At 37.0% G+C, this 27,914-nt stretch overlaps 1 protein-coding gene across 7 annotated transcripts in view; it reads right to left on the bottom strand.

Annotated features, from left to right (window-relative positions):
- Nucleotides 1-491: 491 nt before the first annotated feature.
- LOC137296123 (prestin-like) overlaps nucleotides 492-27,914 on the bottom strand; it is an 85,113-nt gene continuing 57,690 nt past the window's right edge. For 4 of the 7 annotated variants that reach the window (XM_067827814.1, XM_067827815.1, XM_067827818.1 and 1 more), the window contains exons 2-20: nucleotides 27,359-27,679; nucleotides 20,588-20,698; nucleotides 20,030-20,301; nucleotides 19,038-19,202; nucleotides 13,901-14,062; nucleotides 13,237-13,319; nucleotides 12,620-12,767; nucleotides 11,962-12,075; nucleotides 11,464-11,541; nucleotides 11,005-11,100; nucleotides 10,513-10,619; nucleotides 9,579-9,648; nucleotides 7,254-7,436; nucleotides 6,350-6,502; nucleotides 5,905-5,959; nucleotides 5,340-5,461; nucleotides 4,691-4,798; nucleotides 2,788-2,850; nucleotides 492-1,740 (exon numbers count right to left, since the gene is read on the bottom strand). In XM_067827814.1, the coding sequence (XP_067683915.1) occupies nucleotides 2,818-2,850; nucleotides 4,691-4,798; nucleotides 5,340-5,461; nucleotides 5,905-5,959; nucleotides 6,350-6,502; nucleotides 7,254-7,436; nucleotides 9,579-9,648; nucleotides 10,513-10,619; nucleotides 11,005-11,100; nucleotides 11,464-11,541; nucleotides 11,962-12,075; nucleotides 12,620-12,767; nucleotides 13,237-13,319; nucleotides 13,901-14,062; nucleotides 19,038-19,202; nucleotides 20,030-20,301; nucleotides 20,588-20,698; nucleotides 27,359-27,679 (2,381 nt within the window). In that variant the 3' untranslated portion in view covers nucleotides 492-1,740; nucleotides 2,788-2,817. Of the gene's footprint in view, nucleotides 1,741-2,787; nucleotides 2,851-4,685; nucleotides 4,799-5,339; nucleotides 5,462-5,904; nucleotides 5,960-6,349; nucleotides 6,503-7,253; nucleotides 7,437-9,578; nucleotides 9,649-10,512; nucleotides 10,620-11,004; nucleotides 11,101-11,463; nucleotides 11,542-11,961; nucleotides 12,076-12,619; nucleotides 12,768-13,236; nucleotides 13,320-13,900; nucleotides 14,063-19,037; nucleotides 19,203-20,029; nucleotides 20,302-20,587; nucleotides 20,699-27,358; nucleotides 27,680-27,914 lie in introns of all 7 variants that reach the window. The other 3 variants (XR_010957622.1, XM_067827817.1, XR_010957623.1) reach the window with 3 other exon arrangements.

Below are 27,914 nucleotides of genomic sequence, written 5' to 3'. Positions count from 1 at the left end.
ACACAGAAAAAATGATATTTGCGGGGAAACCTCCCAGGACGGGTATTAATATCATGAGACACCCTATTAACGTGAAAACTGCCAAAATATTTTGTTACCACCTCTAACCCCCCAAATCCACCGAATTATAATATGTATAAAATAATGACACAAGCCTAAATATATTTTTTTATTATTTGCCCTGATTTGGTGCAGTCACATAACCTGAACCCAACCCAACCCCTATCCCTCTTACCCCATAGTCATTTTTTCGGTATCCCTGCTAACAATCTACACCCTAGCATCCCTTTCCTTGCACCAGGCAACCCCAACCCCCAACCTCCCAACCCATATGTTTTGGGTTTTTTTCTGCTCCATCACCACTTACCTTCAATAATAAGTGACATCATCTCTGTCTATTTAATTAGAGCTAGTTTTTTTGTTTTCTTTTTTAAAATCCACACATTTTGGTTGAAAAAAGGTCAAAAACCTATTCTGAGCACAAAGTTTGATTTTTTTTATTTAATATGCTGATTTTTAATTTAAAAACACAAAAAGAAAAAAGAACCAACCCAATCTTGATATAAGTATTCGTGTTTACAGAGAACTTGGGGTCCCTCATTGCCATCTTAGCTCAGACCACACAAGACAAAGACATATATCTGTTTAATACATATATCTCTCTCTTTCTAGCCCCCTGTTTTATCCCTTTTTAGCAGATAGTATAAACACATCCTTGCATATAATAAAAATTTAGCAAACATTCATATTTAGATTGACAGCAACATGACACTTTGACTTCAGTTTTGTTCTCATCTAGGAAAGGGTATCATTTTAATATATTTACATTTTATTTGATCTGAAAAGAAGAATGTGCAATATACCCAACTAAATATAGTTACATATATATATACTTTAGTTACTGACTATATTTATATTAAAATAGGTGATGTTTATTTGTTTATTGTCACTCATTAACTCATCTAACCTGATAACAATTCTAATGTCTATCAACAATTATTTGAAATTTAAAGACATTAAAGACTGCATGTTCATGACCCTGATTAAAAATACTTGTGCATACTGAACTAAGTTCTACATACTATCACATAAAAACCTCAGCCATAAATGACAAGAAAATAGTTACAAAGCTAATATACATAAGCTAATAAAAAAAATCTATGGCTATGTGTATATGAAATTGAATAAAAAATGCCATACACACAGATTGTCTTTGAATATTCTTTCCGTCAATTCAATGAGTATACGAGTATAACGCCTTTATAACATACCCTTTTCTTGATGTTTGGATAATATGCAAGTATCTACATATGACTAATTCTGTATGTGACCAACTTCGTTCATTGGAATTATGATCTCTTTGGCTTGGATGTTATGAACATTATAGTTCAAACAACAATATGAATATTCATAATTCCACACAGCCTTTTTGTTTTATACATATATATCTATACATTCATTGGCAAAAGACTGACTATGACATCACAGTGACTGATGAATATTCAGACATTGTTTATATACAAGTATGTAATGAAGCTTCATGAATATTCATTTTTAATATGCAAATATGCTTGAATCTTGTTCAGCCAATCAGCAGATGAGATCAGACATAACTCTTGCCATGTTTGATGGTGTTGATGAGATGAGTTTGATATCAACTGGCTTGAAACATCCCGGTCATAATCAACACTTCCATTTTTGACAGCCATCCCAATGGACACAGGAACAAGTTAACTACTGCTGAAAAGACAAAACAAAATTGAAGTCAGCAGTGTTCCTAATAGGAAAGGCATGATACTCATTCAAGAATCACAAGATCTAAATTCTATTCACCCGATAAGATCAGGTTTTGAAGAATTGGCCATTAGTAACCCATGTCATAAGAGGCAACAAATGGGATTGGGTGGTCTGGCTTGCTGACTTAGTTGACACATTTCCTTGTACCCATTTCATGTGTAGATCAATGCTCATGCTGTTGATCCCTGGACTGACTAGTCCAGACTTTGTTATGTAGAGACCACTTCCAACAAACAACAAAGCTACCAAAATATGAATTCTATAACACAACATGTTTGGGGATGAAACTCACTTCACATTGCAGAACATTGGCCGAAATTTTCTCATATCCAGATAGATCTCCTTTAAACTCATCAGTTTTTATTACTTATTCATGATATAAATATTGTCGCATAATAATATTGTGTCAAATTTTAACTCAGCACAAAATGAAAATTCAAAGCCAAAATACTAATTCTTGATTGAGGAAAAACAGATTCAGTAGATGCATCAAAGAAAACAGTAGTAAGAATTCTATGAATGGATCATTGTAAATCATTGACAACACCAGGTGTTCATGAAAGAGTGACGGTATCCCTGAATACTGAAGGTAGATACAACAATCATGCATGTGACGAATGAACCCAGGGGGAACAGGCTGTACACTCAATAGGAATCCATAAAAACAGTTAGTGGAGACAGAAATATAAACACAGACAAACCAAATCTTTTTTTCCCGAGAAGAAAATGAAGACTTATATTGCATGATGTAATACATAGGTAAAGGTAAAGACTCTTGAATTTCTGTCATTTCTCAAAAATATATACGTTTTATTCTACAGCCATTTATTTAAATGATTCTAGAATAATACTAAAATGATTTGGCAAATTTTTGTAATGTATTCAGACAGGTAAGTTTTACAAACTGGAATGAACCATCAAACTTATAATGTATGGTATCAAAACACCAGTTGCCTCCTCAAAGGTAAGATAACCAAAATATAAACACACCATTTGAAGAAACATTGATGATCATGATTATCACAGCCTTGTTGCATCTGCTAAAGGCGCTCTCTGAAAAACATAATATGAGTTAACTTAGGATTCCATGCTGAGATCTTTTTCAGCATAATTTACTATTGGCAAGTCACCAAATTATTCAGTAATTGGTACACTTGAATACTATTGCCCCTTCTGGGTACTTGGTTTCACTTGCAGTTTTTCTCTTTTTAAAACTGTAATTTAAAAAATATTTTTCCCAAGTTTAATTTTAAAATCGTTTTATCTGCTAAACGTATGACTGAAGTTGTGTAATAACAGAACATTGCAAAAGCAGTGTCTGCTATATTTATAGGGCTTGCTAGAGTTATCTCCCTTCCCATGTCTGTCAAATCTGATCTCTCAATACTGAAATTTGTTACCAGATTTGGTAGCAACATTAAATTATATTTTGTGAAAACAAAACCCCGTGCCCCAATACAAGAGCAATGCTTAAGCTAATATCATGGCTTGCAAATAAAATTTTCAAACACAATACACAGATACTCAAGGATTAAACAAGATTAATTTTACAGTCAAACCACATATCTAAACTATATTTTAAGGATGCCAGCTGGGTTTTTTTTCTGTCGTCAAGAGTGCTTAACTGACCTGTTTGTGCATAAAGTCATCATACTGCTATTATCTTCTGTTCCAAATCATAAAACGACAGGCTATCTTAAGGGACTGTTCATAATTTATGGCTAGGGGGCTGATGACTTTTTGTGGAGAGGCATGTACAATGTAAATGACAATCATCAGCACCCCCTAGCCAAAATTATTAATGGTCCTTTATGCTTGTTCAGCAAGTTTTGGGAATAGTTGTGAAAAATGCCATCAGCTACATTCAATCACACAACAGACCGATTGTAATTTTAAGCAATTTTATTCATAAATTTGATATTGCTAATGACAAAATGAATAAAAGCAGCATGTCCTTAAACATGAAGTCATACTTCAACATCAAAATGTCATGCCATACTTCGATAGCATTTATCAGTCAACAGCATCCATAATCAATACACAGGATAAACAAGATGTATTTCAAATGGTCAATAGGTGTTCAATGGGTCAGGGGTCACTATGTGCTGTAACATGCTGCTATCAGACACTAAAACTATCTGTCTAGGATAATCATGTTTTGTTCAGACCAGTAGGCAACCTTAAACACAAACTACCAATATCCCAAGAGGTAAACATGTACCACTTTTTAGTGCAATGGTCACAGAGGGTAAAGGTCACAAAAAGCATCAAAACCAAAAATGCTTTCAACATATAAAAAAATTTGTTTAAGCCCTGAACAAGCAACATAGATCTTGATGATCCATTTAGCAGCGTCTTATGACAAGCATCAGTTACTAGATTGCTTGGCTCCTTTCCACAAAGTGATTGGTGTCCTGAAAGCGTTCACAAAGCGTTCATGGAACAACATTTGTCAGTCTAAGATAAACTACAAAGTTACAACACGTCATAATATCACGAACAGTTTAAGGATCGGAACACTGAATGCTAAGGCAATCGTAAGCCTAAGATGAACTATAGAGTTACGACAGGTCATAATGTTACAGAATTGCTTTGTTGTTCAGGACCCCTTTTTAAGTACAGTAAGGGACTTACAATTACCTTGGTTCTAGGATGATATTGTGGAACAGAGCCCTCATTCATGAACATTTCTGATGGTGTCTACACAATGAATAATATGCTTACGTCAATGCATTTGGTAGTCATTATCATTAGATAATTCTTTGAGAAATCTTCCACCTTAGATGCCAAATACTGTCCTTGTTCAGGGCTTTGTGAGTAAGGTGTGTTTAACAAAATGTGGTGAGTGAAAGTTGAATCATGCAGATATTGATGCTATACAGACTAACCTTACCATTGAGTCCAGCTGGAAGTTCTCAGCGTCGGCAGAATTGCCATTATCATAGTCTGCTATTTCTTCTACTGCCTTCGTTGTGGTACTGGCACGGCCATTCTTTATATTCTGGAATGGTTGAGGATAAGGTGAATTCATCTTGCTGATTAAAGCAGTTCAGAACGATGGGCAGATAGAAGTCTGGGTAATGGTGAGGTCGGTGAGATGGTTGTGAGATGGAGAATCAAGTGAGAAGGATGAGGTCAGGTGAGGTAGTGAGATGAAGAGTCTAATTAGAAGGGTGAGGTAGCAAGATGGAGAGTCAAATGAGAAGGATGAGGCCAGGTGAGATGGTTGTGAGATGGAGAGTCAAATAAGAAGGATGAGGTCAGGTGAGGTAGCGAGATGGAGAGTCTAATTAGAAGGGTGAGGTAGCGAGATGGAGAGTCAAATGAGAAGGATGACATCAGGTGAGGTTGCACAGAGACGGAGAGTCAAATGAGATGGATGACGTCAGATGAGGTCGTAGTGAGATGGAGAGTCAGACGAGGAGGATGAGGTCAGGTGAGGTTGAGGTGGAGAGGGGATAAGGTTAGATAAGACAGGTGGGGTGTGATTCGGTGATTTAGACGGGAATAGAGATGTTTCATTTCAGTGTTTATAGCCTTACCCCATTAGATGGAAGTGCCTTCCTCTGTGCACTAAGGACAGCGTCGTGGACAGTGACAAACACCTGTTCTTTGTCGTTGGTCTTGAAGAAGCCTGTCTTCTCAAACATCTCACGCACGTCCACTATAACACACTGGCATGGTCAATAGGGTAGCAAGAGACAAAAACACTACAAATTTCTATTTCCAACTTCTTAACCTACCAGACAGTGGCTTGAAAGTGATACAAGTTTACAGAAAGAACTGTTGCAAACTCTGACGAACAAGCAGGGATCAGTATTTAGATAAAATAAGCAAAAATAAATCTTCACACTAAAAACAACTTAGAATGCCAGAATATAAATTTGAAATTTCTTTTAAAACATTCATTTTTTATAAAACCACTTTATTCAGCTAAGATACAAGCACATTAGAGGTAAGCTAAAACAGCAATTTAATTAAAATCATCTTAAATAAAATTCATGTGTGTGAAAATACCAAGGAAGTAAAACAATTTATGCAAAATGAAAACTTGTGACAATACACTCAATGGCTCCGAAATTATCTTTGAACCTGATGAGTGCTCACCTTTACAATGTGCCAACAGTACTGATACATTGACATCCTTCAGCTCGTTAATCACCTGAAAAATTACAGCTCAGCACTTGAGAATACAAGACAAAATTTGCCCAATGGTTATATAACTTTTAACTACATTCTTTCTCATCTGATCTTACCTGAAAACAGAGCAGAAAGGAACAACAAATATTTGTTACAAACTCAAACATGAGTGACTTGTAACAAAACAGTACAAGCTCTGTACTTTTACTTTTGATGTATATTGTTGTCTGCAATATTCCATCGATATGACTGTCAGCAGTCTGTAAAGAATGAAGTCTCGACCGTCGATCTATGCAGTTTGAAAAATATGTGTCTGCAAATTATTTGGCACAATTCAACATCTAGATACAGTTTAAGTAAATGCATCATATTTATACAGATGCTATTTTCCTGTCACTGCAGAACTACATACCTGACCCATAACCTTCACACCAACAGAGTCGACGTAGCTCATTGTGGAACAGTCAATGATCACTGTATGGACTTCAGAACCTCGCATTGGACTTTCACTGACGTTTTCTGATGATATCCGCAAATGAACATCTGTAGAATTGTTTGTTGTCTCCTGCAAATATATAATCCCATTCATTAACCATAAACATCTCAGGCGACATGAATGCCAAGGGACACAACTCTGAATAGCATGTTTGTCTGTCACACACTCAAATACAGTCCCCCATTGTCTTTTTCATGAAGGCCTAGAGGAATTCACAATAGACAGAGTTATATGTACATTTAGGTGTAAAATCAATTGAAAATCGCAGTGTTGGTTGTTTTAACTGAAGTTATTTACTCCTAAAGCTGAGATCAAAGTATTAATGTTAAGAAAATATCAAAACAGTCACTGCCAGAATACGTGAGGTGAGGAAGTGGGGTTTAGTGTTTAGCTCATTGAGATACCATCCCACAGTTAAGCATGAATACCCCACAGAGACACACTGTCCTGGCACAGAGCCTGACCACTCGATCTTGTTAGTCGCCTCTTACAACAAGCATAGTCACCTCACTATAAAGAAGATTATACGATAAGGATAGAAAAATAATGTGCAAAACCTAATTAAGAAAATAGGTACATATAGTTCTTTCAAGGACTTGAATGTATACATTAAACAACACTGTCCCTAATACCATTAAGGGTTGGGGGTGGTGTGTTTAGCCTCATGGCTAAAGCATTTACTTGTCACACCAAAACTCTGAATTCGACTCCCACATTCGTACAATTTGTCAAGCCCGTTTCCCACGTGATATTCCTGGAATACTGCTACAAGCAGCGTGATGAACATACTTTCCCCCACTGATGCCATTGGCCGACTTACCTTTACAATCTGGGTTTCTGAATCAGCCTGCTTCCTCTGGAGCTTCTTGGCTTTCTTGATGTTCTTCTTCAGAACTTTGGGATCAGCTGCAAGCTTGTAGACAGTCTGTTTGAAATGTTCCGTGTTGGCAAAGAACAGTGCAGAGTCAAACCTGTAGATCTTGATTCCTGAGATTTCAGTAGCCTGGAGGGAAAGTTCTGTGTTATACCACTCATAACAACTGTTTTAGAAGAAGAGTTATCTCCCTTTGAAAATACTTGCATTTCTGAACAATGATTTCACTTCAATATTCTCTGTCTCCAGAACAAATCTTTGGGGAGATTATGAGTCTCTTTCCATAACTAATTGGCAGACTTATGTTTAGTGTATGAAAACACATAATTTGATAAAAACAAGTAACTCTATTTAAATTGAAAAAGATCCCTAGATATATGAGTCTGGAACTCCTGAACATCTAGACTTGGGTTGTATATGGCATTGCCACAGTTATGAGGAAATAATTCGTTGTTTCCCGAAATAGATATGTAATTACAGTTATAATACATCATGTTTGATTTTGATTTTTTAACATTACAGTATCCATATATACAGGGGCTGTGGAGTGGTCTATTTGTTAAAGAGAGCTGTTGTCATAGCTTCATTACGAAGACCCGGGTTCAAATACCCCACATGGGTACCACGTGTAAAGCCATCTTCTGGTACTCCTCACTGTCATAATGCTCAGATACTGCTTAAAGTGACACAAAACCATCTGCACCTCACTCACTCAATATAAAAATGTACACTCAAACTGGCAGTTATCCAGTAAGATTTTTTCAGACAATTCAAATGTCAATACACCTGCCTCTCTGTACACTCTCAGTGTTGAAATATTTCAAAGTGCATTCTTACTGCTGGTTGATTACACACTTACAAAAAACTTTGGGGTGGTTGATATGTGACTGGCCATTTAAAGCATAACTGAAAAGACTGTATACATATACAGATCGTATTACAAACATTAAACCGTTACTTTTCAAACTGTTTGTGGATTTGTTTTTCAGGTAAGTCATATCCCACGCTCAGCAATGACACCAACATTATTTGTGAGGACAAAGGAAGAAATATTAAAGTATTGATGAATTTTCACTCTTTGAAATGAAGCACTTTTACAACTAAACACATGCTGATTGCATTCAAAAGATTCATACCTGTGACGCACATGAAACCCTGATCATTGTCATACAGTCTGCTGATTAATAATTTTGAACACACACCACTAACACGTCAACACAAACCAATTCAAACATTGTAGTCATATATCTTACGTCTCACATGACAACATGCCTTATTGTATGTCTGTTTGAACATACAAGTATCTGTATGAGACGTACTGGTGACTTAAGTGCATTGGAAATCTAGACAGTTAATATGACATGTACTACAAGAAACATAACCAAGACGTTGCTCACAAGAGGGTTAGATCACTCACTTTTGGTCCACTAGGACATTTAACCAGATGAAGCTACAAAGAACATCATACAATGACTTTGTGCAATAAATTTTGGTCAACAGGTTCTTAGGATGTTTTTTAGCGCCATTTGGAAGTTGTTACATATGACCAAGATCTCTTATGGATAAATCTTATAATCTATGGATCATTCAAAGAATTAAAAGAAGATTTATCCATAACTTATCTTTGTCAACAGGTTCTTATCCTGCACCAACCCTGTGTATGTAATTTAGGACTACCTCTTAATTCTGAGAAGTATGTAATTTTGGTGGACATTTATAATTCTATTTAAATTTAAAAGAAGTTGCAGGGAGATTCAAGACCAATGAAACATGTTTCTTTTAGGTCTTTTGCATTACATAAGTTGAGTTGAGTTGGGCTTTACATCACACTGGCATTATTTTAGCCATATAGTGATGACATATGCAAAGGGCTAGTGGAAGAACAAGAATATGGTTGAGTGAATTGAGACATCTATATTTAGAGAACAACAGTATTCTTGGAGATGTGTTGTTTCTGTGGGAAAATGCACCCAATGCATATGTGCTTGGTGTTAAATGCTGCAATATTTGAAGCTTTTTTACTTTTGCCTGTGAATAAAAAATTCTGGGCCAGACAATCCATGGATTGAGATCATGAACATGTCCAGGGTAGTTGATGACCAAGTCACAGATTATGTCCACCTGATCTTTGGCATGGAATAACCATGGAGGAATAATTGCATCCAGAAACTGTTTGATAATATTTCATAAGTTTCAAGTAGGTTTTTTGCTGAAGAACAATACATGTTTCAAGGGACTTAACTCGCAATCATCCAACAAGTGTGCACTTACAGCTTTGTAAGCCTTGATGTCCCTGTACAGATCTGTGCCTGGGACATGCCCCATCAAACATGCATATGGCCTGCAAACAATCAGAGACACAGCTACAACACTACAACAATACAAATGGCAACATGAGTTCAAGCTAACATGGTGATGTGGAATGGTGTCAAATGCTGCATGCAAGACGTCTGCTGTTATAGAGCATGTGTGTGTCTGCTTATATGGTCATCATTTCGTCCTCGTAGCGCACTGAGACCATGCCGCATTATATTACATCCTTTCCCTCCCAAGTACCTGTTTGCAGTTGTGTGAACAGAAGCATGCTACAAACACCTGCCCAAGGTCTCTACTCTTGCCATGTCACACCAATTGCTCATGGTCCTTCTTCCAGACAGGTTCTTAAACCCAATTGTGGTAGTGGAGATTTACTGATTACGCTGAATCAACGCTGATACATCAACAAACAAGATGCATAACCAGGTTTTGGTGCACAGATTCACACACATCTACGGTACCATCTACCCCCTTGATGAATGAATGACCTGAACTATGAGTAATACTGACAAGGGGGTTCCATTTTTTCAAAATATTTCAAAGGAGAAGTAATGAGTGAATGAGAGGATCATGTGGACATGGACAAGGATATCACTCTCTACAAGGATATCATTCCTCATGTGGTAGGAAAGCGAAACTTGTGCAAATTCTCTAAGAATTCTCTAAGAACCACACTGGTTAAAGTATGAGGCATAGGTTCGGTGATAAATGTAGAAATATGGTCAGCGCAAACCAGGATTTAAAAGCGCACACCAGGATTTGTACTGCCAGGTAATGTTTCTGACCTGTTTAAGGAACACAGCTCTGAAAATAATTTTCTTGTTTCAACATAAAATAAGTAAGCAATATAACCTAGTGTTAGTTCAACTCATCTGAAGCTCCTACTGACCTCTGAGACCGGACTATAACAGTGAGGAGGGCAAATCCCACGCCGACGCCAAGACCGAGATCAACGTCCAGGAGGACAGTGGCAAACCATGTTACTAACCACACCATCTGCAGGACATTGAGAACACAGAATCAGAAATAAAGGACTTAGGTTAGCATCACTTATTCCAGAAGTGCTGAAACAACTGGAAAATGATTCATGAAATTTGACTTATTCCACTTCTGTCTTTCTTTGTTGTTCAAAGTCACACTCAGCAATATTCCACCTATATGGCAGTTGTCTGTAAATAACTGAGCCAGACCAGACCAGACAATCCAGTGATGAGCATTGATCTATGCAAATGGAATACGATGACATGTGTCATGCAAGTCAGCAAGTCTGACCTCCTAATCCTGTTAGTTGCCTCTTACGACAAGCATGGGTTGCTGAAGACTAATTTTAACCCTGATTTTCATCAGTTATTTCGATGAATGTTGCACGAAATATACTTACAAAATCTACCACTGATATTTTCCATAATCGTTTCAACTCAAGGAACTGCTTAAACATTCCCTTCAGAGCAACGATGATGATGGCAGCAAGCACACACTGAAATACAGAGGTTAGAATTAAACTTTCAGCAATTTTTGCTCCCTTACCTATAACAATTACGCTTACTAATGTAACATCATCATAATTTATCAAAATGGTAGTTTCAAATTCTCTCAAATTTGCTTTGATTAGATCTTAACAAGGGATGCAGCATTTTCATTTTGATAATATTTTCCTGAACATGAACATTTAATATTACATATTTTCATACACATATATTTGTTAATTTCAGAGGTAACAGTACCACTATAATGGTAATGGAATAAGCATCCAGGGGAAATATGTGATTTTCTAGTCATGAATAGCTGTAATACTATTGAACTTAAAGTCACATTTTACTCACTCACTCATATTACTTACGTTGGGAAGGGAGGCAAAGTATGGCCCTACTAGCAGCAGCACTATGAGAAGGAGAGCACTAGAGAACAGCCCAGCAACCTGAAACACAACATATTGGTTACATCTGGGCCAGATCGAGTACCCTGCGGGGTCCAGGTCTGATGTAGGCTGTTCCACCCAAAGGGTTCCACTCAAGGAATGATTCCTAGCAGCCAAGGATAGTCCTCTCATATTAAGTCAGGCCTGGTTGAAGAAGGTTCCCAATGGCCTTGGTTGTCTACCCATAATGATTCCAGGTCAGAGTTAGTTTCCTAGCTACCAATATTTTCACTTCCTCAACTGAACACATTTGTTTACATCATACCGATGCAACTGAAAATGCTGTTCATCCTATTGTGACATCACTAATGTGTGAAGACTTTGGTCCAATGTCTGACAGTCAGTGAGACAAGGATATCACAAATCTGTCAATCTCAATTTTCTCCAAATACTAACCAAGGGAGTTATCTGTGCTCTTACCTGAGTGCGACCTCCGACCCCCTCCTGCACCAAGCTACGTGACAGTGAGGCTGATGCACAGAATGAGGAGAAGAAGGAACTGAAGATGTTGACGATGCCGTATGCCAGCAGCTCCTGAAGCAGAAATACATTATCGATCAGGACTATCCAGAGAAAATGACATAATGTCTGTCAGATACTGTCATCTCAAAATAAGTTCTTTCAAAATGAAAGAGCGATTCCAGACTAGCTCCATTTTGAAAAAATTAGATAAGATAAATAATGGGACAGTACTGTGTGTTTGACAGTGAACTGCTTTATAAAAACATATCTTGTCTAGTTTCATGATCTTGGTGCAATAACATAAAACATCACTGCCATTTGTGATGGTATCCTACCTACAGCTACTCACACCAAGTGTGACACTCCACACAAATATTTCTGTCATAATATTTGACTGCAAATATATGACCCAAGAATACTTCTCAACGATACACACCAAACTTTCCCAGATATGAGCGAGTTCGACTGATGCATGACAAACATGTATGATTTACCATCAGGAAAATAGTCGGACATATTCTGACCCTAACTAGGTCATCACCATGGAGTAGCCAATCACAGAGCTATAATTCAGTCTTACATGTTTAATACCACTTATTTACATACGCCTCTGTACCTGGTTAGAATCAACCTCATAGTCATGTTTCTTGGCCAGAATTTTTGCCATTGACACTGAAATGGCAAACGCAACAATTCCAACAGCGACAGCATCACTGACAACATCGGGGAGGAACTCAAACTGTTGTGCCTTTGGAGGAGGGATGCTGAAAGTCATAAAATTCAAGTTATAAAAGTATAATGCAAAAACTGTCAATAATATTCTGTTTGATCTCTCAAACTTAGACATTTTTTGAAGTAAAACAATATTTTTGCAGATTCCTTAGATTCCTATTTTCGCAGTTATTCTGGATCCACAGTTTGTCACATACCAGTTACCTTTTGATATCACAGAAGGTGAGACAAAATGCAATAATATTTGTTGCTTGTTTTCTTGTTAAATGACACACTCATCAATATTCTAGCTATATGCGGTAGTTTGTAAACAATTTATTCTGGATCAGACAATTCAGTGATCAACAGCATGAGTACTAATTTACGTAATTAGGATATGATGACAAGAGTCTGACCACACAATCCCATTGGTTGATTCATCGGACAAGCATGGGTTACTAACCATTTATAACTTTACAGATCTTCATGGATATGTAGAAATAGGGAAGGTCCATAACTCACCCAACTGGGATATCACCAACGATCTGCACACCAAAGTTTGTATTCAGGTAGGCAAACTGGGATATAACAGTACCGAGCACGACCTACAAGATAACATTTCATGATTAATGAAATTTGAATTTATAAGTGCTATTATGGAAGACAGGAGAGATGAAAAGCAAAGGATTTACGACAGAATGAAGGATGGTCAAGGAAGAAATGAAGGATGAAAAAAATTGTCTTATTTAAATAAAGAACAATTAATGCAGGACTGTCACGTCCATATACCAATACTCCAGTATATGGTGACAGTCTGCAAAAAAATGAGTTTGGACCAGACAATCCAGTGTTCAGCATTAGGAGCATCCAACTACACAAGTGGGACATGATGACATGTGTCAGTTAGGTCAGTGAGCCTGACCACCCATCCCATCAGCCACATCTTACGACAAGCATGGGTTGCTGAAGACCATTTCTGACACAGATTTTCATGGGTCTGGTCATGGAAGGAAGGATGAAAGAATGAATGATGTAAAGAGTCAAAGAATGAAATGTTACAGTGTTGATTGTAATGCACCATTTGATGCCAAACCAATGCTTAGTAAATAATTTGCAGTGATGCACAATTATGGCTCCAAATCAACAAATATTAAGCGTCAAGTGTAAAGACAGAAACGTTACAAACCACAATGAGTTCTATAGGCACGGGCATCTTGAGCTTGGGCTTCACTTTCGGGTTGTTGTTGATACACTCCTTGACCACCGCCAGCATCAAGATGCAGATGATGGAAGCAATGAGAGTCACAGCGTTAGTCTGGGGGATGTTCATGAAGAAGTCTCGGTACGACTGAAATATACAAGACAATTGTCACTGGTTGACACAGACATCAACATGGCGAGTGAGTGAGTGAGTGAGTGAGTGAGTGAGTGAGTGAGTGAGTGAGTGAGTGAGTGAGTGAGTGAGTTTGGTTGTATGGCACTTTTATCAATATTCCAGCAGTATCACAATGGCTTCACACATTGTACCCATGTGGGGACTCAAACTTGGTCTACGGGGTGATGAGCAAACGCTTTATCCACTAGGCTACCCAGTACCACACCAGAGTTAGAGAAAGTAAGAGAAGATGAAAAACAGAGTGAGAAAAGTGATTGAGAGACAGAAGAAGTAAGAGAGTGAATGAGAGCAAAGATACAGTGTACGACAAAATGTTATGGATGTCAACTTCTTCTTTATTGTTTTCACGATGTTTCTGGGCTATTCATTCACCTTTCGTCAGGTGGAAACGTCGTGAAAACAATAAAGAAGAAGTTGACATCCATAACATTTTGTCGCATATTAGAATACCGACTTCCAAATGCCTGTTAAGAACCTCAAAGATAGAGTGATATATTTTTGCCATATAACAGTGGGAAATCAAGAGTGGTCTTCACATTTGGTTTCCATTTAGAAAATCATCCCTAAATTTGGCATTCATCATCTTTAACCAGAAACCAAGATAAATGTTGTTGAAGCCATTATGATAATGCCATGCTCTTGTTGTTACGGCTCATTCTGAGCGAAGAATTCAATGACCTTTTGGTACAAGCATTTTAGGCAAGTAAAATTATGCGCCATAGGAAACGATACAAGATCAAAGAGAAAATATGCATAAAACAGTTTAAGTTGAATAAAATCACTCAGATCTGTTGATTCCGGAAATAGAATCAACTTATCCCTTGTGGGTTCACTGATTTTACTGGCACCATAAACAGATTTTCTGATTTTAACACGAAACCACACTATCCTGAGGACTCAAAAACCAACCAAAATATAATTAGAAAGTCTTTTTTGAAAGAAATATAAAAAATCAGGAATGCTGATATCAGAAATGCCTTAATCTGCTTCATTTTATTACCCGGTAATGATTTGTAAAATTTAAAAATTAGACAAGCAAGTGCTTAGAGGGATTTCCTGATAACTTATTATACCTCTCACTGGTGCAGCTAAAACTTTAGTTACATTTTCTACAGCCATACAGAGACAATATTGATTAGAAAGCTACTGCAAGGAAACACAAGGAAACACACTGCTGTGTAAATTGACAAGTATTAGATGAGCCAGTGCAGTAAATGCAGTGACAAGGTGGCAGGGAAAGTAATCTGGACGATTACACTTGGTTGCTACAGGTAAATTGGCGATTTCACATGTGCAATACATGCTGACTGTGGTGTGAAATAAATACTGCTACTGTTTAACACATATCTCGTAGAGCGATTTAGTTCTGCAAGACCATCACGACATGATTTGCATGAGGAAATGGAACTGTTCAATATTTAGACGACAACCTGTTTCCCTCTTGTTTCAAATGGAATGTTCTGGAGGGCGTTCCCATATATGCAAATTGAGGTCATTTGTCAGGTCATGGCTCATCTAATACTGTCAAGCAGTAGGGGTACAAGCAGTGTTTACGCTGAAGCTACATGATTTCACCATGTCAAGCGTGAATTGTATATACGTCTTGACATTCTTACTTATGTGGTACTTTTACGTCAACATAAAAACAACACATGAAAGATATAGTGATATTCTACATAATCACCTCCTATTAAAAATATCATAGTGTGGCAATTATGTGTGGTACTAAAACGAATGCCTGAGATTTTTGTATGCTGTGTTTAGTTAATCTCATATGACTAATGGGTATTGCAATACACTGCCTTCGTATTAAGGAAGCTTTTTAATTTGTTTTGAAAGATTTGTTTCTTTGTTGTGTAAAGCACCACCCAGCCAATTTCCACAGTCTGATAACAATTTAGTTAGGACCAGGCAATCCAGTGATTGATATCATGAGCAGCATCAGCCACTAGGGTACAGAGACATGGTCAACCAAGTCAGTAAACCTGACCACCGACTATTTTAGTTGCCTCGAAACAAGTTATTGTGTAATAAACATATTTCATATACCAAGAAAAACAAATATTATGACCTCTTAATAGTCATAATACTATGAAGTTCTCATTGCTCCAAATAACATAAACTTTTTAAATTTTTAATGAAATATATAAATATTACAATCACTTATTTCAGAATGTGAAAATTATCACATGAATAATTATTATAATAATACCTTCATATTTCTTGAATAACACAAACCATGCACTAACAGTAACACTTCTACCTCATAATATTTATGAATTAATTAATAGAAAACAGAAACATAAAACAGAAAAAACAATGATCTATTTTCTCAAAAAGCAAAGCTTCTACAAATGAAACATACAGAAAGCATTTCCACACACCCAAAGTCTTAAATAAGCCTTTGTTTCACTGTACTTGGGGTGTAATTTCTTGTATGCCCTCAAGGGAAACATGAAATGTGTTCTTATTGCACAGACAACAATAGCCTTGACAAAGCACTTAAAGTTCATTGGATGGTAAAATACACACCTCCTGTTTCCAGTGAGAGTATAAACACATCAGGAAATACATCTCATGTATAATAGAATGACACCAAGCAGTGTCTTGGTACAGAACAGGCAATAAATCCTTACTGTCCATTCATGGCCATTTTCTTTTACAAAGGCTATGGAAACATGAGTTTGTGCGCTGAGTTGTTATAGATACATGAAACTAGATGGGAGTGGGACAGTATGGTTTGACTCTCTTTTAACAATATTACAGCAATATCATAACATTGGATACCAGAAATGGGCTTCACACATTGTACCCATGTGGGGAATTGAACCTGGGTCTTCAGTGTGATGAAAGAACCACTAAGAACCTCTAATTATAAGTTACCCTACTACTGCCTTTACTTGAAAAGTAGAAAGATTAGAGGACTGACTTTGTTGTGAGGATATCACTGATTAGTATCCATTAAAGATCTTGTCTATTTAAAGAGTGGGAGTAGTCTAGTCGTTAAAGTGTTTGCTCATCAAGCTGAAGATTCAGGTTTGATTTCCCAAATGAGTATAGGTGTTACATCCATATCTGTTGTGCCCCGTTGTGATCTTGGTGGAATGAGTGAGTGAGTGAGTGTAGTTTTACGCCGCACTCAGCAATATTCCAGTTATATGGCGGCGGTCTGTAAATAATTGAGTCTGGACCATACAATCCAATGATCAACAGCATGAGCATCGATCTGCACAATTGTGAGTCGATGACATGTGTCTGCCAAGTCAGTGAGTCTGACCACCCGATTCCGTTTGTCGCCTCTTATGACAAGCACAGTTGCCTTTTATGGCAAGCATGGGTTGCTAAAGGCCTATTCTACCCCGGACCTTCACGGGTCATCATGCTCGAATATTGCTAAAAGTAGTGTAAAACTCACTCACTCACTCACTCACTCATTCACCAAAGTGCATATGAAAGAGATTGATTTTTTGTCTTTTTCACAATACATCAGCACATCTAGAGAAATTGGCTCTACATATTGTACACATGTGAGAATCAAACCAGGATTTTTGGCATGATGAGCAAACACTTTCACTGTGAGGCTACATCACAACGTGTATCTAAAGATCAAAGCATGGATGATGAAAGGCTCACTGGCGTTGATGAAAGATGCTGCCTGTTGGCTTATTGGAAAGTTGTATTCATTAAAAAGTAAGAAATAATGGTATGAAAATCAAATTAGACATGATCAAATGCCAAATAATTCCCCTTTCTTTCATATATTTATCATATATCTGTCATGTTCAATTACTCACAGTTGAAATAAAAGACGATAATTTCATTTAAAAAATCTATCTTCAAGCAAGTTTGTCATCCAAGATGACTTCATGACCATATATGTACACCTCCTATGATAATCATCTCTGGTCAAAGACTTTCCCCATGTTCGAATTTGAAAAAATGCTTTCTATAATCTCTAAAATCATCCTTTTCACACACGGGAACCTCTAAAGTTGCCATAAATCCCAAAGACGCATTTGGTGAATTGAACAGTCTGTTTCACATGAGTATGTACAAACCTGATAATTTAACAATATTATAAATGTTTCAAATTTAAGTCTGTCTGACAGGCAGCATTCTGACTTTAATCTGCCTTGCCATTTTACATGATAAAAATTAGGGTTACTTGGCCATTAGTTATTTAATCCAATGACTAGTGGAAATCCAGAAAAAAAAAAAAATTCTCCCTTTAAACTGAGGTTTAGTAAATTTCATTTAGATTTAACTTATGGTGTCTTTCTCTGAAAACATAATGAAATGGATAAATGCCACAGGAAATATTTCATGTATCTCTTAAATAATATTAATGAATTAATTTAGGTTTGACAACAACACTAGTTGTGCAGAGAAATGAGCATAAACAATGCGCAATTTTTATATTATTTGAAAATAATTTACAACAAGAATGTTCTGATGACAAACTATGATGAATTTTTTGATAGAAGAGTTTGTTTCAGTTTACATGAAATAAAACACTTCCTTCCTTCATTCATTCATTCACTGAAAGGAGCAGTAGGTACAATATGTGAAACACACTTCTGTGATATTGCTGGAATATTGCTAATGCCATACTCATTCACTCATTCAAAGGAACACTTTCCTACATTCATTTTATTTACCACACTTATACATACAATAGAAATTCATTACAATATTTACTTTTGACTATACTAACTGTTAACCAGTTGCAGGAAACTATCATGTTTCATAAATAAAAACTTTGATATGGGAACAAAATTTCAACATATTTATGATCATAAGTGAGGTAAATTTCTCAAACCAGCTGACATAACATCTGCCAGTCTGAACTCAAAATATATCTTTGATCTGCCCTAGGAGAAACTTCACTGAGGAATGTCATGACATTTGTGAAAGGCAGTTAACTTACCCAAACCAGTTTGAGAGGACCATAATATCTGCCCATCTGAACTCCAAATATATGTTTGATCTGACTTGTGAATACATGGCATGCTGCACCTGTTGTGAAACCGCTAACAAGGGGATCGGACAAGTACACTGTCACAAAACCCAGCCGACAGAGACCCATCAGGAGCTGAAAAACATAAAAATTGTAAAAAAATAAAATGGGGTGTAAGTGTAAACAAAGAGCTTTACCATGAAAGTTAATCAGGGCACAAATGCTTCAACATGAATGTAGGAATCAAACTAAAAATGCTTTATGGTTCAACTTCTTTATTATACAAGGTCACAACGTTTTGAGACAGATCCTAGTCTCTTCCTCAGGTGAAGTGAGGGTAAAACTAAAGGGTTGTAGTATATATACCCTTAACAGCAGACCAATAACAATGGTTAACAGGATATACAGGTTTCTATTAATTGATGTACAGGCTTCGATTGATTGATGTACAGGTTTCAACTTATGTACAGGCTTCAACTGATTGGTGTGCAGGTTTGTGTCGAATACTTGTGTAAATGCCTTTGAAACAACTTATGGATGTAGGAATTAAGAAAAATAATGTGGTCATGGGACTGTGAGACAGATTGGACATGAGAAGAAAGAATAACTGGATTATCCTATGAATGCAATGAAGACGTTGGTTAGAATAGATCTTCAGCAACCCATGCTTGACTGTCTGGTCTCGAAAGACTGGCACAATACAGATGGAATATTGCTGGGTGTGGTGTAAACCTAAACGTACTCATTCAGGAGCTCAAGCAATGGATTACCATATCAATTTTATTTAGTTAATATTTTAATAGGTATCTTAAAAAGAATATGAATCTATATTTGACCACACAGAAGATAACTGAACTAGTGAGTTTGACATTTTAGATATATAACTTTTGAAAAATCCCAAGAGGCAAATTATATAGAACATCAAAGTTAGTAAAGTTTCATGCAACCCATCTTTTACTCACCTGAATGCATCCGATGCCAAATGTCACTGCCATGGCAATTTTGAGTTTGGTGCTGAGAATAAGAGCATCCATTTCAGTATCTCCACCAGTGTTGGTGCCATTGGTGCCATTGCCGAAGGTCACATTGCCACTGGACATGTTAAACAGCATCGGTGCTAAAGTTGTGGCTTCTGTTTTACTTGCTGCTTCTAACTGATCACTGGTGAAGCCTTTAGACGTCATGGCCTTGTCCACAACAGACCCTACCATTAAACTCACTACAGCAAAGGTTCCTGGAAGAAAAGGAGGTCAGGGATTTTTAGTAAAAAATTTCATCAAATTTTGATTCTGCTTTCACAGCAACCTTCTGGTGAATCGCAGCACAGAGGGTCAGCGACCTAACCCATTCAGGCATTAAGGCTTTCACATAAATGGAAGTCAAAATGACTGGGCAAGTCAAGACCACCTCAGTTCTCAGAAATTAGAAATCTTGTTGTTTTATATATTTTTTTGTACTGATGTATATTTTAAAAAATAATTTCTGGATTGGATGCCAATCCACAACATGACAAGACTTACCTATTGATATATGTTTCGATGTACCGAAAAAGAAGTAGATGAACACTGGGAAGAATGAGACGTATAGACCAAAGACTGGCGGCAATGTTGACAGTTGGCCGTATGCCATGCCTGGAAGAACAATCGAGTCATTATCATCACAGGTATACAAACCAATACTTACATACACAATATCGAGTTGGGGGTACACATGGTTGGTTGGTTGAATGGTTGGGTGGGTGGGTAGTTGAAAGAGTGGATGAGTGAGGTTTTACACCCCTTTTAGCAATAATCTAAGGATATCACAGCCAGTGAAACCAGAAATGATCTTCACACAATATTCCTATGTAGGGCATCAAACAGAGATCTTCATTATGGTAAACAGACACTTTTGCCATAACTCTACTACACCTGAGCATTAAGGACTCATAAACATTGTAGACATTTTGTTTGTTTGAGAATACAAAATACAAACATCCCTGGTCATGTTGTCCCTGTTCCAAAAGGGAAGCAAGTAGCAAAAATTTAATTTAATTTATTAAGAAATATTTCTACATTTCTTTTATTAACACAGGCTTCATATTTACAACAAAATAATTTCTGCATGGTTTCATGTATCCACAGGTTGATATCAAACCAAGGATAAAAAACATAAATATGATTCAATGCAGCAGATGTAAACTGGTTCCACTAACGGTATGTGAAGTAAGGTTTGCGCTATTAGCCTATAGGCAGTCCAAAAAAAGAGGTACAATCCTGTACAACATCCAGTAATAGTCATGCAGCATAACATCCAGAGGGTTTTTACGGCCAAAAGCAAATAAACATGGAGATATGCATTCTTCTCAAATGATCATAACAAATTGCAATGCTACTTCTAACATTGTTAAGAACATTCTGAATCCACAAAATTCCCATATTCCCAATTTATTGTCATTTGATGCCAAGGACCAATGAGAGAGCAGTGGTTAGTGTTATCCAATCACATAGTGCTAGTTTAAGTAGACCGGAGCCCAGTCAACAGTAGATACTGACATAGCTATGGGACATAACTCTATGTAGGAGCCTGCATCCACCGTGAGGTTAAGTTGTAGCTCTGTGTTGTACCAAATCTGCCACTACCTGTACATGACATACGATCATTTTTAAAGAGAGTGAACTGAACCCAGGTCTTTGCCAGGATCACTGAATACTTTAACCATTAAGCTACCCTACTACTCCAAAATACAGAAAAACACTTCCTAAATTATCTCCATAAAACACAATAAAATTCTAAAGACTTTCTTCATTTTCAGACCCAAAACTTTTGTAGTGCAGACTTGTCTAGAACCACTTCTACAGAGGAGATGACCAAATTCAGCACTTGTTTTAGAAGTTTATATGCAGAAACAGATTTTTTCCATTGTGTCTCTGCACATTCATAAAGATGTCAAACATGCCTTTTGATATTAAAGTGTGCCAATATAAAAACAGTTCTAATCCACCATCAAACATTGTGAATGTCATTTAAGAAAGGTTTAATATAACAAGAAGATACAATCTTGACAGTTACCTCCTTTCTTTTCATCAAGATATCATGTTCATTTATAAATTCTCCAAAGTAATTTTGAGTCATGAAATATCTTCTTTGATTGGCCTTATAGAGGTTGGGTAAATGAAAAATTAGGAATATTTGTTAGCAAGTTGCTTGACAATGACCTTAGAATCTATATTGAAACATCGTCTATACAGAATAAAGAAGTTGTATATCCCCATTCTTCATGAAAATATCTTATTTGGGGCCATGAGTTACATGGTCCTGAAAACTGAAATATCTGATTTTGAGCCATAAAATATATGACTTTAAGCCTGAAATATCTTTATCTATATTTTTTCTTCACAATGAAACATCTGACTCAATAACATTTGGAACCATGAAATATTTGATAAACAAACACAGATGTTGTTGACATTTACAATCATTCCAGGCAACTGACATTTATGTTTCTGAGCTGATGTTATAAATTGTTTCAAAGGTTTATAGCTAACTACAGAGACAGTCTATTGTGCTACACACTAACTAGTCATAGCAGAGCCCACACGTCACAAATACCTCACATCTTGCCCACTTTAGGACTCGTGATGTTAATATGTTATGACCTCAAAGAGACTCTGAAATGCCAGACATAAGCCTGTTTGAACTACACATCTAATTGATATGGTACCTCATCATTGTTTTTGTATTTCTAGCTTAATCCTACACGATTTTACTAAGAACGATGGCGTCAAATGAACCGTTGTAAATGTCAGTTAGAGTTTGAAATGCGGATTTCATTAAGTATGTTAACGTTTAAGTTAATGAATACAGGAATGATTCAAATACAGCTAATAATGTTATTTATGTAACCTAACACTGTCACATTCGGTCGATGATGAGATGCAGGTTCCTCCTGGTATTGAATTGTGGAATTCCTACGTCATCTTGTGGCGACACTCTTGTACAGAAAGCAGATTGTTGACTGACATTTGATAGAAGGATAATAGTTGGACAATAGAGGAGCAATAGTAGGACAATAAAAGATCAACAGTCAGACAATCATAGGGAAATAGTAGGGCAATAGTAGGGAAATAGTAGAACAATAGTAGTGAAATAGTTGGACAATAGTAGAATAATAGTAGGGAAATAGTAGGGCAATAGTTGGACAATAGTAGGAACACAGTTGAACATGTGAAGGTCAATAATAGGTAAAAAGTTGAGAAAAGGACATTAAAATAGTAAATGCAGCAATAGTGGGACAGTGATAGAGTAATAGAACAATAACTGAGAAATTGCAGGACACTAGTAGATCAGGAGCTGCGTATTAGTAGGATATTAATAAAGCAGAAGTAGAGCTGTGGGGGTCTTTAACATCAATGACTGTAGTATAGCAGTATCAGGACATCAGTTGAGCAATAGCAGGAATTTGCAGGATTATACAATAGCACTTGTCTGCCAACCCTAAGATACAAGAAATTGCCTTGGGCTATTGAAATTTCTACTACCCCTTACTGTCTGTAATTTGTTTTACACATGCTATAACTTGTTTGACATTTTCTCAGTTCATCTTGTCAAATTTCAGAACTATACACTGCACAGCCTTTTGAGTCACTTAATATTGAAATTATAATGACTTGCATCCTTTTGAACAGATAGCATAAAAAGAAATTCCACCTGCTTTTTCAGTTATTTTCATCCATCCACTGCCGTGTAACTAGGAACATATGTGACACTACATAATAGCTTTGCACCAGTGACATTTTCACTGTTAACTGTTCATACAGTAAGCGAGCATCACATCACGTAATAATGCATAAAAGTACACTCTTCAACTCATGAAGATCCTGGTTTGAACTGATCTTCCACAATGCATCGTGGTTGTAAGAGGCAACTAACAGAATCGGATGGTCAGATGGGCTGACTTGGTCAACATGTCATGGACAGATACTGATGCCATTGATCACTGGATCATTTGGTCCAGATTTGATCATTAACTGATCGCTACTATATAGCTGGAATATTGCTAAACAGTGAACAGATACACTCTGCAATTTGTTTTAAAGAGATAGGTATCTTCTTTGAGTGGCACTTTACAAGTTGGGAAGCACACTATTGAACAAACTTTATGAATAGAAACTTTCTCCATCAAAGGTTGTTCAATATTGTTTCGCAAAAAATATAAATCATATAACATCAGATGGTGCATAACTCAGAGTTTGAAACCTTGGTTTGTCAATCTTGGATATAAAGCGAAACCTGCCAACACTGGCACCTGTCTAATCTGGCACACTGTAAAAATTGACGTAAAATTTTGCTCCTGCAATTTTACAATGAGTGCAGAATAACTATCTGTCATCAACATTGCCTTAATTTGTTGAAGAGTGTAATTGGCAGCCATGTTGAAAAATGATCATCACTGTCTAATCTGGCACCTTGTCATTTTATTTCGGTCCCATGGGGTGCTGGTTTAGACAGGTTGCACTGTAGTTCATTTATAATGGAGAACCTTGTATGTTCTTGTACCGGTATTACAATCGAATCAATATCAATACATGTGTTTATCTGTTCCAATTACAATGGACATACATTCCCCTTGATGTACGTCTCATATTGTAGCAGGGACTTACTATATAATGAAAAATTTTAATGAAACATAAATCTAATTGTCTTCAGTGGGGAGGGAAGAAATATATATAAACCAAAACAGTACCATATGTAAAGTTCATTCAAGGGAAAAACATATATGGAATATGTACAGACAGCAATCGCTTGTGACTGTCTGATTCGTTCAAGAATATGACAGTTTTATATATTCCAAATATAGATGCATTAATTTATTAATGACAGATGCTCATATTCCGTTCAGACTTTTTCTTCTGACAATTCCTGTCCAACCACCTAACAACATTACATGTATGGCTGATGGCATGTCGACTGATGTGTACTCAGGTAAATTGCTACGAACACCTGTGACAGGTAACAGCACCTGAGTCTTCTAACGGCTATCATATCCGGCTTCCATCACTGCCAAGCTTCCATATCGCTCGTCTTCCAGGTTAACTAATGTTAGTAACGTAACGGAGTGACATTTTCCTTGCAAAATCGCTATATTGTGAAACAATGCTGCCATTTTCTTCAAAAGCAAAACTTACTTTCATCAAAAGAGAATTTTTTTCTAAAAATCAGACAAACCTTTTTTTAAGAAAACATTGTTTTAATAAAAACAGGATAAAATATTATTATCAAAACTTATTATCAAATCAATATTTTCTTTTCAGTTATTTTTCTTGTGTAGACACATCACAGATGGGTTTTTTTAACAAGGACAGAAAAATATGCATTTTCAATTTCGATTCAGAAGAAAAGATAACATTACCAAACTGCAGACAATTTTTCATTTTCTTTTCAGATTCTTTCCATCTAAGTTTCAAAGAAAGTAGATTCTATGTGCTGGACAACTTTTTTTAAGACAAGATGGCTGCCCTTTAAAAATGCTTCTTGCTTTTGTTTTCAATGAAGGATCCTTACACTTTCCATGAAATTACGCACGATATTAGGATGTAATTGGTTTGTGGAGAAACTGAAACACCACCTTAATGCCTTAATGAACAAAGCTGACATGGAACCGAATTCTGACAAGTCTTTGAAGAGCATGAAAGAATTTTTAAGGTTGTAATACATTAATTATTCAGCTTCCATCCACACCACCAAGAACTTCATGTCAAATTATGTTTGCTCAAATTTGTTAATACAGATGCCTTGAAAACCTTGTTAAAAAAAATGCCTTCTTTGTGTAGCGGTTAGACAGTCCAACCAGAGAGTGGAAGGTTGAGGGTTCAATCCTTGTCTGTGTCATACTAAAAGGTAATAGAATATGGTACTTGTTGGTCCTGCCTGGCACTCAGTATAATATATCTAAGTGAAGTGTACATGTTTAACTGCAGCATGGTATTTCATTGAGCTTGCACGACTAAACCATGTGAAATCTGGGCTAGTATAAGCAGCTACTCACTTACACACATGCATGTACGTTCTCATGTGAGCGAAATATTCGTAAGTAGGAAGTTAATCTCCATTTCTCCCACATCACCTCACCTTGTTCAAAGAAAGGAGAATTTCTTATCATAAATTCATTGTACTTGAATCAATAAATCAATTTACTGATGCCTAAAATGTGTTTGTAATACAGAATTTTATGTAACACACAAATGTGCAGTGTGTACCGTAAGATATGATCAGAGATGTAAGTGTGGGATTGGTTTTGGCTTCACTTGAAAATCATCTGGATAGTGAGACATCCAGTTAACTGGATGAAACAAGAAAAAGTGAAAATTAATGAAAATAAAGTAAAAGCAAAAAGTGTACATATATCAATAAATCAACAGTCAACAGTAATAACAGTGAATCATCATACCATATAAGTGTACCAATAATACATGGAGGGCAGGTCACAAGTTGATTTTTGTGTCCGGATAACTGGATCATTTTTCAATGGAAATCTATGGAAATGGTTTGAAAATTTGCCATGCAGGTCTGGAAGTGCAGGGTCCAGTTACGTGAGTACAATTACTGAATGTAAGTTTTGTTTCACATAAAGGTTTCTGGTTATGTGGGGTGCGAGTAAACATGGTTTGACTGTATATGACGACAGCCTCTCTGGACCAGATAGTCCCATGATCAACAACATGTGCATTGATCTACACAAATGGGATACTATATAAGTTATCACATCGTGTCGAGGGAAATACAGGGTTTTATCAGTCCCGAGTAAGGTTGTATTCCCCGAGCCTTACAACCTTACTCCTGACTGATAAAACCCCATATTTCCCTTGACACGATGTGATAACGCATTTATCTAGCTGAATGTTTTCACTAAATCAAAACAAAACAACACGCATCGAATCGACTTGCTGCCATGTTGACACCAGCTGATCGTTTTACCTCAATGCACCGCACGTTACTAAAGGGTTGTTGATGCTTTTTCTCACTTCGCATCGTCACCAAGATGTAGCGGGGTGATATGACTTTCGTAGCGGGAGTACACAACTTTTATACTCCCGCTGGCGGATCGTGATGAATGTACATGGTATTTTATCAGAGTCACGTGGACCAATCAAAACTTGACATTCTTACATGAGCCTAGAAAATGATATTTGTCAACCAAGTCAGAAAACCTGACCACCCGATTCTGTTAGCCACCTCATATGACAAGCATGGGTGACTAAAAACCAGTTCTAACCTGGATCTTCACAGACTGTTAGTCGTGGAATACTGACCTTGGGGTATGTGCATAATGCCTACAGTGAGTCCAGCGATGATGTCGGCCACGAGGTCATGGCGTATACTGTAGCCCCTCAAGATGCTCAAGAAGGGGAACAAGGAGGTGATGAATTTTCCTACACATTTCCCTGAGCATGAGAACTTGTTCACTTTCTTCTTGGCCCATGTGTGAGGTAATGTCACTGGCCGTTTCCCGCTCTCGAATCCCTTGTCGAATTCCACTTGGTTGTAGATGGGCCTCTCCACAACCATCCGCTCTTCGCCAATCAAGGAGTTCCTGAGTTCATCTTCCTGGCCTATCATCTTTTTCTTGCCACCTGGAAGATAGAATTGTATCTATGAATGTACAGAAAATGGTGTCAAGAGAGTTGAGTGAGTTGGAGAGTGACTGTTGGTGAGTGACTGAGTGAATGGCTGGATGGGTGGTGTGAGTGAGTGAGTGAGTGAGTGAGTGAGTGAGTGAGTGAGTGGATGGGTGGGTGAGTTGGTAAATGACTGAGTGAATGACTGGATGGGTGGAGTGAGTGAGTGAGTAAGTGAGTGAATGGTTGG

The sequence above is a fragment of the Haliotis asinina genome, chromosome 9 (genome assembly GCF_037392515.1).
Source record: "Haliotis asinina isolate JCU_RB_2024 chromosome 9, JCU_Hal_asi_v2, whole genome shotgun sequence".
Classification (NCBI taxonomy): domain Eukaryota; kingdom Metazoa; phylum Mollusca; class Gastropoda; order Lepetellida; family Haliotidae; genus Haliotis; species Haliotis asinina.
This window is presented reverse-complemented; position numbering and strand designations above follow the sequence as displayed.